We start from the raw sequence: 14999 nt of genomic DNA on the forward strand, positions 1-14999 counted from the left end.
TCCAGGAGATTCATTTGGTTTTGTTTTGTGGTTATTTTTTTTTACAACTTTAAATACGGAATATAAATAAATTTTACATTTAAAAAATAAAAGGAAAGCCCCCAAAAATATAATCACCAACTTTACAAACTGAAGGAAGCAGATTTTGGAGAGGGGGAGGGGGGAAGCGCAGTGGGAGGTAGAAAGGGAGGTGGGAGCTCAGACCCCACCCCTACGGGCCCTGGGGACCTTTCCCCTTCCCTCTCCACCCCCACTCCCAGCCCAGGAGCTGGTTTCCTGGGAGGAACCACCGTAGGTGGAACGCAAATGGATCTCAGGCGGTGGCAGCGTGCAGCGGGGGGCAAGGGCTGACCCCCTCTCTCGGTGACTTCCTCTCGGGTTTTCCATACCTGCTGGAAGGGGGGCTGCTTAAGCTGAGCACTTGGAGATGTGGAGGCCAGATGCACAGCAGCATGCATGGGCTCCCTCCTGTCTGACCACCCCAAGCCATGGGCTGGGTCAGGGGCATAGCCAGTCCACACAGAGCTTTTGTGCCAATTAGGAAAAGGATTCCTTTCCTCAGGACATTTGACCTCCATCTGCCAACTGTCTTTTAACAAATACACAAATTAATCAAGTTTATGGTGGGAATGGTGATCCCGGCATGCAGTGCCCTTGTGCAGTGCATACCCTGCACTACCTTACAGTCTTGGCTGCACTGGGGTATGATGGGCAGGCCCTCTGCCACCCTGGCCGCTGGTCTTCTGCCCAATGGAGCAGTGACTGGGGTTGTTCAGGGCCTCAATAAGTGGTGCAAGAGCCCCATGGTAGAACAGACTGAGGGCCAGGACAAGAGGAAAATGCAGGTTGGAGGTAGAGAGATGAAACACAGGAGGAAGTGAAGGAGGGACTGGAAGGGGTAAGGAGGCAATGGACGCCCAGGTCACCATCTATGTCCACCTCCGGGGCAAACTTCATCTCTAAGCCGTCTGAGCCGCCTGGAGGAGTCCTTATCTTCAAAGGTTTCATTTGTATAAAATGAAAGGAAGCCACTGTGTGAGCAGAGGTGACAGGGAAAGGTGGCTGGGCATGGGCACTGCAAGAGGGGCCTTTCTCCAGCCTACGCTCCCCCACGTGGTCTCAGCCACAGGAATATGAGTTAAGTGGCCTGCCTGGGGATGTTCTCTTCAGAGCTGGCTGGGAGTCCAAGGACCAGGCAGGCCGTGCCTAGAGGTCCTCAGCCATGTGCAGGGTTTGGGCCAGTCCGCGGCTCTCGGGTGGGGCCTTGGACAGTTGCTGGGGAAGGGAGGTCCTTGCCCCAAACAGTGACTCCACCGGCCTCTCTTGCACTCTTCTCCCAGATTCCTGGGCAGGCAGGAAGATAGCGATGGAGTTCAGGTCCTTTGTTTCCTTCTTGAGCTCCTGGGCAAGATGCTGGAGGCACTGAAGGAAGACCCACTGGCGGAGGGGTGGACGGGTGCGTGGAGGGGTGGGGGAAGCACCATTGGCCGTCCGAATCAGGCATCGAGACAGACGGACGAGGGGAACAATATTATCACTCCAAGGACCCCATGGGGGCAATACAGCAAATACCTTATTAAATAACCCTGTAGGCCAAGCAAAGGAATACAGGGGGTCACATACAGCCTAGGGCTCCATCCCACACTCACATGCTCCCCCAAGCCAGGGGCAGGGAGCTGGGGTCCAGCAGCAGTCAGGGCCGGGGGGCTGAGGTTTAGACCTCCCACTCTCTTAGGGCATGCCAGGACAGAGCCCCTCACCCACCTGCCCCATGGAAAATCTCAGTTGACTACTGGGCAGAGGGGATCAAGGCTTAGAGGCGGGATTTTGTATGGGAAATACTTTTTCCCAACCCCTTCCACAGCCTAAGCCATGGGCCAGGGAGAAGGAAACATGGGGTTCTGGGCCTCAGCTTTCCCGCCTGGCCCTCACCTGCCCGCGCTCTCCTGCAGATGTCCCTAGGCTCCGAGGGTCTCCTTCAGTGCCATCTTGTCATGTGTGTGCTTGAATTTCCGGTGCTTCCCCTTGGGGGGTCGGCGGACCCGCACTGTCCTAATGGTCAACCGAGTTTGGGGCGTCCTCGCTGCTTGAGAGAAGGAAAGGTGTTGTGAGCAGGTGGATGGCTGCAGGAAGGGGTCTATCGTCTCCACCAAGACCTGCCACAGACCTCCGCAGGTCCTCTGCGCAGAGAGGGGCAGGAGGGAGTCTGCGGCCAGACGTCCTGGGTTCGAATCCCAATTCCACCACTGGCTACCCATATGTGCCTTGGGGACGATTACTGAACCTCTCTGGCTTCCCCATCTGTGAAAGAAGCCTGCCCGCCTCAGAGGCCTGGTGGAATGAGTAAGAGAGTAAGTGGCAGTGTACTGGCAGACATGGAGCGGAGTACGCCAACTATGGCCTCGAGGTCTTTTGCATCACCCAGCTCACATGCCCTCTATTTTCATGCCCCTCGAATCTGATCTGGCCTTGGATCTGTTAACCACTAAAAGGAGGCAGAAGTGGAGCTGTGCCCGTCCCAGGCATAAGCCTGAAGAAGGCCTGGCAGCTTCCACCTTTGCACTTGAGAGAGTCCTCTGCTGCCACACTGATGTCTGGCTGCCCTGCTGGGGAGGCCATGTGGGGAGGAGAGGCCCAGCTGAGCCCAGGCAACCCAAAGACCAGGGAGAGAGTGAAATGGCTGCTGTCTGAAGCCACTAAGGTCAGGGTAACAAGTGATTAGCAAATGGAAGATACTCTCCAAGGTGTTCCTAGTTCCTCAGCATGACCCCTTACTAAGGTTTCCTCCCACCAACCTCTCAGCCACCGGCAGTCATGTGATGAGGGGGCACTGGGCTCAGGCCAGAACCACACCCCACCCTGCAGCTGGGTCTGTCCAGGGGTTGTGCCTGTGGTCTGCCTGCCCTCACCACGCCAGGAAGCAGCATGGCAGAGTGGGCCAGACCACCCGGGTTCACATCTGGGCTCCCCCAGGTGTTGGCTATATGCTTTGGGGCAAGTCACAGAAACACTCTGTGCCTTGATTTCCATATTTTTAAAACTGAGATGACAGTAGCCCTGGCCTCTTAGGGTTAGGAGCTAGTACACAGAAATAACCAGCATTCCTCAGCTAGCCCTTATCACACACCTGGCAATGTTCTAAGCTCACTTATTCTCAGGGAAGGGACCAGTGCCTACATTCAACAGATGAGGAAACTGAGGCAGAGACCCTGGGATCTGAACCCAGGATCTGCCTGTGGAGTTTGTATTTTCAAACATGGGACTAGAAATGACAGTGCCTGTAAGTCCCCAGTCAAGGTCAGCAGTTACGTCTCTCTTCCTCCTGGGCCTCTAGATTGGACACCCTGGCTGTGAAAGCCTTCTCCACCAAGGACAAGGTCCACCTCCTCCTGGGAGCCTTCTGAGTTCTCCACAGCCCACCGAGCTCTTTTGAGCCAACATCTCACCTCCCACCTCACAGACACAAGCTCCCACGAGGCAGTGACCCCATCCCTGCAAACAGGTACTCTAGAGACTCAGGCAGGTCTCCGATTGCCCCGAGGGCAGGACACCCAGGAGGGCCACTGAGGGCCCTCGAGTTTCTGCGCCACAGCCTGGGCCCCGAGCAGACTTCCCATAGCTCATGAGAGAGGGAGCAGAGATTTGCACCCAGGAGACCTGTGACTGAGCACCACACGGGCCACACTACCAAGCCTTAGCCCAGCCTGGGGACAGCTGCTAGACGTACCACCACCCAGGGACAAAATGCTGAAACCCAAATGGCAAGAATTTACGTTGCCTACATATTAATTGGTTGAACATGTCTCCAAGAAACTGGTTTTGAAAATCACATGAAACAAAGGCATGTAATAGAACCCCACTAGAAACATAAAGAATATAGTTTTCCTGAATAGAAACCATACTCTGTGTTAACTCTACAAATACTGAACAACACATCAGTTTGAAGCTGTGAGATTATCAGCCTTCCCAGAGCATCCATACCTCGGCTTAGCTCTGAGAATAGGGTGAAGAGGCTAAGAGACAGCCCTGCCTTCAGAAGGCTTATTAGTAAGAAATGACAGTGAGATTGTTCTGTCCTTTAACAACAGAATATTACTGAAAATCAAAATAGTCCCCTGCATGATTTTTTTATGCTCATCTAATCATATAAATTTAATAATTCTTGATCTTTACTGCAAATATGCAGGGGAGAAAAAGCAGCAGGATATAGTCCAAATAACCCAGGACTAGAGGTTACAAGACCTGGGTTCTGAGCTAGGTTTTGCTGCTGTGCAACCTTTATTAAGTCCCTCACCCTCTCTGTGCTCCAGCAGCCCCATTAGTAACACTGAAGGACTGACTGGCATGTCTCTAGATCACTCTGGCTCTAAACATTTTAAATCCTTAAAAAAAGAAAGACAAGGCAGGTAGGAGCCAACATCAGCTGTCAGGGAGAGGGAGGAGCCAAGAACAGAACTTCAGGAGACTTGGGTCCCAGCTACGCCCCTGCCTGGGAGCCTCTCTGGGCCTCAGGCACCTTCTCTGCAAAAAGCGGAGGAAGCAATTGGACCAGATCATATTTTTGGTCCCGTACAACTCTTTAAGTTGAACTATGTCCCTAAAATTGTGAATTCGTGACATCCAAGGAGAGGAACAGAACTCTACTTCCATTTATCAGTCTGATGCTTGAATCCCATCTGTCACATCCCTGCTGTAAGGCTGACCAGCCTTTACCCACACACCTTCAGTGACAGGGAACTCACTACCTCACAAGGCAGACAATTGCATCTTGGACCCCTGACTGACCACCAGTTTTTAATACATGGAATTAAAACGGCACTCTGGTGGCTTTTCCCCACTGGTTCTAATTTCCCACACAAGGCCACAGGAAATCAATTTGATTTCTCACCCCTGGACAAGTAGTCAAATATCTGCAGGGGGCTGTAATAGCAAGACTGGGATGGGGGCTGCTTGGGATAGAGTGGTCAGGACTTCCAGGAGGAGGTGACTGACTTGAGCCAAGACCCAGATGAAGAGAAGGAGCAGGCTAGTGAAGCACTGAGAGCAGCGAGTTTCAGAGAGAATAGCATATGCAAAGGCCCTGAGGCAGAAATGTATTTGGCCACTCAAGGAGGCCAGGCTGGTCGGGGTGGCATAAGTGAGGAGGACTGGTTGGCAGCAAGGCCAGAGGGCTACAGCCTCACACAGGGCTTCAAAGGACGGGGAGGAATCTGGATTGTTCTCAGTGAGATGGAAAGCTTCAGATGAATTTAACCAGAGGTGTGCCTGATCCAATTTCCCCCCATCAGCAGTTGCCACAGGAGAAGGGAGCTGCGGGGCTAAGCAACTGAGAGGCAGATTCTGGACCAGTGGTTACCTCGCTGGTCCTGGGAATTCCCCGGGCTTCGGGTCACGGGTCGTGCAGCCACCACTGTCTCACACTTGCACGCCAAGTGGTCCTCCAGGGTCACCGTGGCCTTTTTAAAGGTCGGCTTCTTCCGCACAATCTCGATCTTTCTCACCTGGAGGACAGAACCACCCAAGTGCCTCTGTAAGACCACACAGGCAGTGGCTGAGGAAGCCTGCCTGCCTGCTCTTCCCACCCAGCACCCCCAGCAAGGATCTTTCCTCGAAAGCCCAGAGAGCAGCAGGGCAGACAGTTTGGCCCAAACAATAGCAGGACCTTGCCCTCTGCCCTTCTCGTAGCTTTTCCATCAAAACAAGCCCTCCCGACCTGGCTTCTAGCTTGGCCACAGCCCCCCTTGGCGCTTCCAGAAAGGGAGAAAGGCATTTCCGGGTTGAGCATGGAGCCTGTGGTGTCCTCATTCCGGGAGCGCCAGCCAAGGTCAGGGGCTGTGGCGAGGCGGGAGCTGGTTGTCTGGAAGGAAGCAGGGGGAGGCTTTACCCAGGAGGGAGGTGGGAAGGGGGAGGTCAGCTGTCAGGTATCCATCCAGAGAGTTGGAAGCACTGGGGACAGTGCGTGGTGGGGCAGAGAGTGACATCTTGGGCACTGGGCCCAGGCCTGGGATGGAAGGTGGGCAAGAGGAAAGCACAGCTGACATGGGGGAGGGGAGTGTGTGGAAGCAGGCAGAGCATTTGGCAAAAGCAGGACCAGCAGCCCGTGCTGAGCCTAGGTGTGCCTACCGCCCAGCTGCTCGGCCCAGCCTGAACTGGTGTATGGGCCAGCCTGGCCCGAGGGGTGCAAAAACTTTTCCACTTGAATCAGAAGACAGTTGAGGCTTCCCTGGCTCTGCCTTGCCCAGCACGAGACAGGTGATCCTCAGGGCAGCCTCCACTCTAACAATCCCCTTTCCAGAAAAGAGGCAGGACTCAGCATTCTGACTCTTTGCAAAGGGCTGCCTCAGCTCTCACAGTAGCGTCACCTACACCCTCCTTGTTAAAGACACAGCGTGTCCAGGGGTGATGTGTTAAAGATGCAGGGGCACCTAACCAAGCGTGTCTCTCTATAAAACCAAGAAACAGAGCCCTGAACAGGGGAGAGCTTTGAGGGAACCTGAGCAGCTGCCCAGAACATTCTGAGTGTCCAATAAATGTTAGTAGACATGTGTCTTCAGTAGATACTTTGGGATCTTATATCTACAAAGAAGGAGGCAGCGCCTTTAATTAGTGCCCCAGAGCCAGCCCAGCCTGGAGGTCTGCCTGTGACTTTGGTTAGGGCAGCCTGGGCGGCCTCAGAGGACTCACGGGCAGCCTCAGCACACTGGCCAGAGAGCTCTCCGAGACCGGCTCTCTCTGATGGAGCTCAGGAGCATGCCATGCCAGGAATGCCTTTGGACCCACAAGGATGCCCGGTCAGCAATTTGCAGGCCCAGCAGGGCAGCCCCTGCCCACTGCAGGGCTTGTGGGTGGGCCATGGGCCTCGCACCTGAACGTGCCGCAGCTGCACCTGGGTGGGGCGGCACTGCACGTTGCGGTTGTTGCAGCAGCCAGAGCAGCGCTGCACCTCCACGCAGGGCGGCCACACCAGGAAGTTGGCGTTGGTGCGGTCTATGAGGCGCCGGGAGATCTCAAACACCTCGGTGCGGGTCTTGCACTCAGCGATCATGGCTGGCTCAGCAACCGTCGGGGAACCTGAAGGGAGGGGAACCATCAGGAGGATGGGCCTGCCTGGAGCCCCACCTGGCAGCAAAACCCAGTGGGACACCTCAGGGACATTCTCCCTTCAGATGGCCAGCGAGTCCCACTTCCTTCAACCCCCAGGGGCTGGCAGAGCTTTTGTGTCCTGGCTGTTATCAGCCATGGGACTTGGGCAGGTTGCTGATGTGCTCTAAGCCTCAGTTTCCCCATATGCAAAATAGGGGTGATGAGATCTACACCCAAGACCCACTGTAAGGACCCAGTGACACATTCCGAGATCACTGGCATGTTGTAAATGTCAGTTGCCTTCCAGCAACCCTTAGCCACTTCATCCTATGATGTCACATATTTATGGGTTTGCCCAACACGTGGCCCTTTCTTGTGTGTCATCCTGTAACCACTCTTACATTGCTTATACTATAACCTAGTCTTACACATAGCTTCTTTCAGAGTTTGGTTTCCTCATCCACGGAATGGGGTGGTAACCGTGCCTGCACTGCACGTGCGCACCTACAGAGAAACGTGAGCGAAGCCCAGCCTGCACAGCAGGCAGTCGGTGCTGGAGCTCCGTCTAACTCTGGGGGAGACTGAGGCTCCCAGAGCTCGACTCGCTATCCAAAGTCACAGAGTGAAGAGGGGAACTCAGGCCACTGCCTCTTATCCAGAGGTCCCCCACCACTGTCTACAGTGTTCTGGGGACTGCAGGTGAGCAGAGAGGACAAGGTGCTTGGAGGTGGCACTGGCCTCCCCTGGCAAGGCTTTTGGGGTAGCTAGTGCTTTACATTCCTCTTTTAGTTTCTGTGATTGAGGAAGCAAGCTCCCGGCTCTGCTCCCTGCCTGCTGTCCCAGCCACAGCCCTTAGCTGCGGCAGAGACACACAGCCCCCCAGGATGACATTGGGTTCAGGGGAGCACTACTGGGGTCCCAGCCCCACCACTTGCTGCTGTGTGATGTAGCCACTTTTTTACCCTCTCTGGGCCCCACTTTCCAATTCTATAAAATGGGGCTAATAATATCTATCTCTAGGGTTGAAGTAATGAACAAATGAGTTTAAAAAGCACTATATTAGGAAACAGTATGTGTTGTGGGGGGGTGTCACGATGACTCAACTCCTCATATAGGGTATTTCAGGGTGGTCATTCTCCCTTAGCTTGACTCAGTCCTGAGTGTGGGATGAGCAGGGATGGCCTCCAGAGCCCTGGGCCAGCCGGGTGCCCAGCTCTCCCTCCCTGGCTCCCACCTCTGAGCGCCCGCCGTCTCACTGGCCGTCTTACCTAGGCTCCTCCTCCCACGGGGTAAGCTCTCCAGCTCGCCTCCAGAATGGGGCCGGGTCACATTTAGGTCCAGCCCAGCCCCGTCTTCACCTGCAAGAGAAGGCATGGCCAGATGTACGTGGAGAACTGTTGGCTGGCCGGACCTTCACCATCAGTGGGAGAGGGAGTGCTGAGAGGTCTGGGTAGGTGGGAGGATTGCCTTCACTCCTCACTGGTACCCCACTCCACAGAACAGTCTCCTCTTCTGGCTCCCTGCAAACCCAAGGGTCCCAGCACTGAACAGGGGCCCTGCAGGCAGACCCCAGGGTGGCCATGGGGATCAGGGATGGCAGGGTGCTAACTGCATCCTCAGGAGCCTTCAGCCCCACCCTGGGCTCTTCAGCCACATTTTTGGATAGAACCCATGTCATTGGAGTTAAAAATAACCCTTCCCTTTTGCTACTGTAAGTGAACCCTCCTCAGCCTCCAGGGCAGGGCGAGGACCCAGAGCCCTGAAGGCCAGTTTCCAATGCCCTCCGCCCAGTGTTCCCACAGGAAGTGCTGAATGGAGCAATTCCCAGAATCCCCAGGGGGACCGGCATGCCCTGGACACAGCCCCTCTGGAGCCCCTGACGATGGCCCAGTTGGTAGAGAGGAGGGGGAAGAAAGAGAAGAGGAGGTGGGGGCTGCAAGCAGAGAGAGGGTGGGGTACTGGGCCTGCTGGGATGGGGGAGCCCCTGCCCCGCTCCCTCAGGTCTCAGCCTCCCCAGCTCCCCAGCTCCCAGTCTCTCATCATGTGCCCTCTAACCTTTGCCCTATGCCTGCCCTACGCTGTTCATTTATTCCTAAGGTCACAAACTACAGCTCTCTTCTCCAGCCTGGGAGGCTCTCCTCTCTGCACCACCAGCACCCCTCTGAGATATCCTGTGGGAGGGGAGGGCGGGACAGGAGGGCTTTGGGCTTCAAGCTGAATGGTGGGCAGACCCTTCTAGCTCTCAGGCGGCTGAAGAGCCAGCAAATGAAGCACGTCGGGGACGAGCTCCTGCCCTCTCCACGCAGCACCCGGAGGCTCACACCATCTCCTGATTCCCTCCCTGCCAGTGACAAGGCTCCTGCTCTTCTGTCCAGGCTCCAGGGGCTCCCAGTCAGAGGAGCCTGTCCTATGGCTGGTGCATTCCCGGCTAGCCTGCTGCTCCCACGCCAGCTCATCTGTGCCTCTTGATCCCTTCCTTTCTCCCTGCCATCTCTGGAATGTCCCTGGTCAGGAGGAGATGGGAAAAGATGTGCTTTGTGGAATGGGTAAGTTGGTTAGGAAAAAATAGCCACATGGTTGCCTCAAAACAGGCCTGCTATTGAAAACCCCATCTCAGATCCCGACCCCCACCGGGGGGGATGTAGGGGCTGTCAGAGGGTGGGGGTGAAGGGCCTTGGAAAGAAACAGCAGAAAGGCTAAATTTGGAAGTTGCCCCATTGTGTTGGCCAGGGCACGCCAGTCGGGCATGGGGTGGGGGGTGTGGGAGACATTGGGTGGGGGGACCAGTGAACAATAGGTGGGCCCAGCTGGGGCCCCCTCCCGCCTGCCTCAGCAGCCCCCAGCACAGGCGGGTTTGAAAGGGCCCGGGAATGCTTTTGAGAGGGAGCCAGGGGCCCAATGGGGAGAGGAAACAAAGGCAGGAAATGCTGTCCCCCGTAGATAGCAGTCTGGGCAAGGATTACAAAGTGACAAAGAGACAAAACCCCAGAGGGCAGGGGAGCTGGGGGTGCAGGGTGGGGGGTGCCGACCAGGGCTCCAGGAACAGGCCAGAGGTTAGAATAGAATGGAATTTGCTCTGAAGACAGCGGTTTATAAATACATTCCTGACCCAGCCCTCCGACTCGCCACGTGTATGCCACCAAGCACGTGCCCATTTGCTGAGCCTGCTCTTGGGCACGGGCAGGGCTGCTTGCTGGTCCCAGCCAGGTGTCCCCAGGGGACCTTGTAGAGCGGGCCTTCGGCCAGAGGGGCAGGGAGGTGACTCCTCCGGCACCACCCTCCCTGGCTGAGTCCACAACTGGATACACATATGGCAGATGCCCGGGGCATCTTCTCCCTGCCTCCAGGTACCCCACCCTCTGCACCAAGCCAGAGTCACATGTGGGTGCTTCCATACCACGCCCCACATCCCAGGTATCAACCCGTCTACCTAATCAGCCCTGCCCTGGACAGGTGTGGCCGAGCCCTCACTGAGCTGCCACAGGACTCTGGTTCTCTGAAAGTCAGGAAGAGGGGATGCCCCTTGCCCTGTCCCTCCCAGTTCCCAAGGGCTTGATGGAAGGCCAGGGCTCTTAACGAGGATTCAATTTACCTACGGAGTCTCCATGCAGCAGGCGCTGGAGGTCATCGAAGGAGCGGATTGCGTGGTCACTCAGCATCTCATAGAGCTCCTCTGGAATGGGGTCCCCCTGCCAGGCAAACATCATAGGGCCAAATGAGCTGGGACTGGGGGCTTTCCAGCCATGGCCCTGTTCCCCCTGGCAAGCACACTCCCTCCTAAGGAAAGCTCCCACAGGGCCTCTCAGCCATGGGCAAATGGACAGCTAGTCTAGAGGAGGGTAGGGGGCAGGTTCCAGGCCTGACAACCAGGAGCACAAAGGCCTGGCGGCCAAAACCTGCCAAAGCCTTTAAGATCCAGCGTGGACGCTGCGTCCCTCGCCCAAATGGGAAGCCCAGCTTGCTTTGAGTTAGATTTGATTGTGAACATCTGTCTCCCCCACCACACTATAGGTTCCGGAAGGCTAAAATAATCTTTCTGCTTCTCCTCCACACCTGAGAGCTAATGACAGCCAGCATTTGTCATGAGAGACCTAATTACCCCATTTTACAAATGAGAAAACAGAGGCTCAAATAGGCGACATTCTTTGTCTGAGTCCTATAGCCAATTATCAACAGAAACCCCATTCAAACCCAAGTCTTTCTGGCAACAGAGCCTGTACTCCCAGACTCCTGGGTACATGAGGTGCTTAATAAATGCTTGCAGCGTTGGGTGGTCTCAGTCTCAGGAGGCCACGTATTCTAATGATATCTATTTAGTCTCTTGCTCAGAAGAGGAGAAAAGGGAATCCTCAGATACGTCCGGGAAACCTGAAAGCTTACCCATGCCCCATGCCCAACCAAGCCCTATTTTTAGAGCCCCTCTGGCCTGTTACCAAAAACACTTGAAACTTAATAAGTGCTTTAACAGGCCCCACTGGGAGCCGGGCTTCCTCCAGGGAAACCACAGGTCCCGCAGTGACATGACAGCAGTCCTAAGGGAAGGTCACAACCATGTCCTCCACGGTCCAGGGAGACCCGAGGGGCTGATGCCAGAGGTCTTGAGAAAGACGGCACAACCCAGACACCAGTGCCTCAGGGCAAAGCAAATGCGTAAGATGTTGCTGCATGTCCAAGCTCACACCCATGCACACGCATAAACACACAGAGGCACGGTTTTGCAGGAGTCCTGGAGAGGGAGTCAGCAGACTTGACTTAATACTGTTTAACCTCGGGTTAAACAACTCTGTGCCTCAGTTTCCCTGGATTAGGAAGGGGTCCAAGGAAGGCGGGGAGGTCATCTCAAAAGCTCTGCTAGAAACCTGCTGACTGCTCAGTTTCTAGACTCCCCCAAAGCTCCATCTCCTCAACATTTATCATAGTGTCTAGGACACTGCCTCCAGGCTTCCACCATGCCCAGCTCTGGCCACTTGAGCCAGCTTTGCAGCCAGAAGACCCAGGGTGGATTGTGGGCATGACCACTTTTAAAAAGAACTCCTTGAAACCCCTCAGCTCCATTTCTTCCCTTGTACACGAAGCGTGCAGTCCTGCATGGTGTCTAGGGCTGTTAGGAGGTCCCAGGGAGGGCAAGTTGGGGCCTAGCTGTACAGTTGGCTGGGAGCTGGGGCCCCTGTGCAGCCAGGGAGCCAGGAAGATGGAGTGAGATGGATGAGGGGTGGCCTGGCTGTGCCTCCCCTTACCCCCCATCTCCCCCATGTGCCACCCCCTCCAAAGCCAGGACAGACCACACCTTGCCGAGCCAGGGCCCAACCCACAGAGCAGAAGGCAGGTGGCCAGTCTCCAGGTAAGACCAAGGCAGCTACTTCTCCTAAGGGTTTTGTCAACCCCAGAACCGGTTGTCCAGAGAGCTGGATTCTATCTACCCTTTAACTGCTATTAACCAACCTGTGAACCTCAGGCTAGTCACTGCCCCACTAGTCCTGACTCTTGTCGGTGCATCAAGGGGGTTGAGACATTTGATCCCATTCTAATTCTGCCTGCCTGGGGGGTATCAGGAAAAGCAGCAGAGGAAAGCCAGGGGTGGGGGTGCCCAGTCAGGTCTTCCAGGCTGTTTGTGGAGTAATGACTCAATTACCCCTCCCTGGGAGAGGGTCCCAAAGGCCCAGTGCCAAATGGCATATAGTACTCAAGCCAAGACTTCCTAGCCCACTAGAGAGCTGGGTGCAGCTGCCAGCCATGGCAAAATAGTCAGACCCCCATTCAGGTCTAGCAGATGCCCCAGACCCAGCCTATGATGCAAAGGAGATGATGTCTTATGGAAACAAACCCAGACCTTCCAGGCTGCATGGAGAAAGCCCAGGATAGAGACTGGGGAGGGAGATGAAGCACACAGTAGGTGTTCAATAAATATGGTAGAATGCATGAAGGATTCTCCCCTTCCTTCTGAGGTTTAATCCTGAATGGTTCTGCCATGTTCTCCACCAGGCGACCCTCCTGGGATATTCTTGCCGCCCTGCCCCCCAGCAAATTGTGTCCTAAACAACCACTTTATTCTAAGCAGAAAAGCCATTCTTGCAACATGCTTAATAGTAATTTGGCCCCTGTTTGTCCAGAACTCACTAAGAGCCCCTGCACTGGAAAATAATACTAGAGCTAATTTTATTAAGCAATGACTATGAGAGGCACTGAGACAAGTGCTGTATGAACTACCAGTCCCAAGAATCTGGCTCCATTTTTAATCCCTGTCTTTCAGATGAGGAAGCTGAGGCTTAGAAAAAATTAAATAAATGGCCATGGTTCCACATTACTCAAAAGTAGCACAGCCACGTGCCCCCCACTCTCCGCCCCCACCTTCCAGCCCACCATGGAGCTTCTCAGCAACCTGCTTAGTCAGTGGGGCCCTTAGCCCTGCAGGCAGTTCTCAGCCAGGGGCAGGTGAACCTGTGAACCTCAGGCTAGTCACTGCCCCGCTGCCCCACTGGTCCTGGCTCTCGTCTGTGAATCAAGGGGTTGAGACATTTGATTCCATTCTAATTCTGCCTGGTTCATAGGATGGTTAGTTTTAGAGGCATTTACAGGAGTCCTGCTAGCGTCTAGCAGGTGAAGGCCAGATGCTGCCCAACAGCCTACTATGCACAGGACAGTCTCCCACAATAAAGAATTATCTGGCTCAAAGTGTCAACAGTGCAGAGGTTAAAAACTGTAGTTTTTTAAAGAGCAAGGGCTGCGGTTGCCAAGGAAACCAGGACTCTTGGATTAAGTTTTTTAACAACCTAAAATCTCAGCTTCCTTATCTTTAAAATGGACCTAATAAGACCTCACCAGGATTATTGGGAGGCATAATTGCACCTAGCAGAGCAGCCAGCAAGTAATGGGCACTCGAGGAACTGTCACTGTGGTCATCATTCCTTCATGTGGCTTCTTTGAGGGCAGCAGCAAGCAGCGCACAGGCCCAGGGCCAGCGGTGCAGGACCTTTTCAGGGATGACAATGGGTAGGTGGAGAGCTGCCTGCCTACGGGAGAAGGTGTGGCTTTGCATTATCCCTGTCTGGGCAACCAGAGCCGGCACCCTAGCCCCACATGGGCACTGCCTGGGTCCCTGTGGGTTGGTGGGCCCTTCCAGGGCTGGGGGTGGGTGAGGGGTAGGGAAATTCGGCCTCTGGTCAGCTCCAGGATGCAATGCCCTGGCGGAGACTTGTGTGGGCACTTGCTTGCAGTCAAAGGCTCCTCTTGGTGTGGAAGGGTAAGCAGCTTCAAGCCCAGTTTTCCTGGGCACAGGTTCTAGAAGCCTCAGGGGGTAGCTCCCCTGGGAGATTGGAAAGGAGGCCTGGCACCCTGGTAAAGCTGCCCCAGATCTCAGGTCTGGGGTTTCTGGCAGGGCAGGGGCGTGGTGAGAAGGCAGCTGGGGCACAGCCAGCCAGGGTAGCCAAGGCAAACAGCCTCCTCCCCGCCCCACCCCACCCCCAATGCCAGCTGCAGAGGTAGGAAGGGTGCAAGTTAGCGTGAGGCCAGGTGAATTACCTTCTCCCAACCAGGCTGGCAGATCAAAGGGGCCTGGACCCCACCCTTCCCCTGGGCGCCACTGAACACACAGATACACACTCCTCAGCCTGCTTGTTGGTCTGCTGAGGGAGACGACACAGCCTCGGCCCAAGCAACAGGGGCGTTGTCTGTGGCTGGCAGAGAGAGAAGCAGACAAGGCCTCTGAGGGCCCGCTTGCCTGAGAGTCTCAGCCTGATTTAGATTCAATGCCAAAGTCAAGCCCTCTGAAGGAGCCTTTTCTGGGCAGGCCATAGAAGCCATTTGGAACTAGCCTTCCCCACCTAGCATTTCCCTCCTCTACTGCTCCTGGGACCCCTCCTTAATGTTACCCCAGCACCCTCCCCACCACAGTCACTGACCCCAACCCCAGCCCCCTT

General features: G+C 55.2%; 1 protein-coding gene across 6 annotated transcripts in view; it reads right to left on the reverse strand.

Annotated features, from left to right (window-relative positions):
• The window catches only part of PDGFB (platelet derived growth factor subunit B), a 19686-nt gene continuing 4687 nt past the window's right edge, over window positions 1-14999 (reverse strand). For 3 of the 6 annotated variants that reach the window (XM_017660736.3, XM_073213895.1, XM_073213896.1), the window contains 6 exons: window positions 10676-10772; window positions 8352-8441; window positions 6866-7071; window positions 5357-5501; window positions 1933-2086; window positions 1-1586 (listed from right to left, as the gene is read on the reverse strand). In XM_017660736.3, coding sequence (XP_017516225.3) covers window positions 1959-2086; window positions 5357-5501; window positions 6866-7071; window positions 8352-8441; window positions 10676-10772 — 666 coding nt within the window. In that variant the 3' untranslated portion in view covers window positions 1-1586; window positions 1933-1958. Of the gene's footprint in view, window positions 1587-1932; window positions 2087-5356; window positions 5502-6865; window positions 7072-8351; window positions 8442-10675; window positions 10773-14601; window positions 14931-14999 lie in introns of those variants that run through there. The other 3 variants (XM_073213897.1, XM_073213894.1, XM_017660739.3) reach the window with 3 other exon arrangements.

Source organism: Manis javanica, chromosome 10 (assembly GCF_040802235.1).
Source record: "Manis javanica isolate MJ-LG chromosome 10, MJ_LKY, whole genome shotgun sequence".
NCBI lineage: Eukaryota > Metazoa > Chordata > Mammalia > Pholidota > Manidae > Manis > Manis javanica.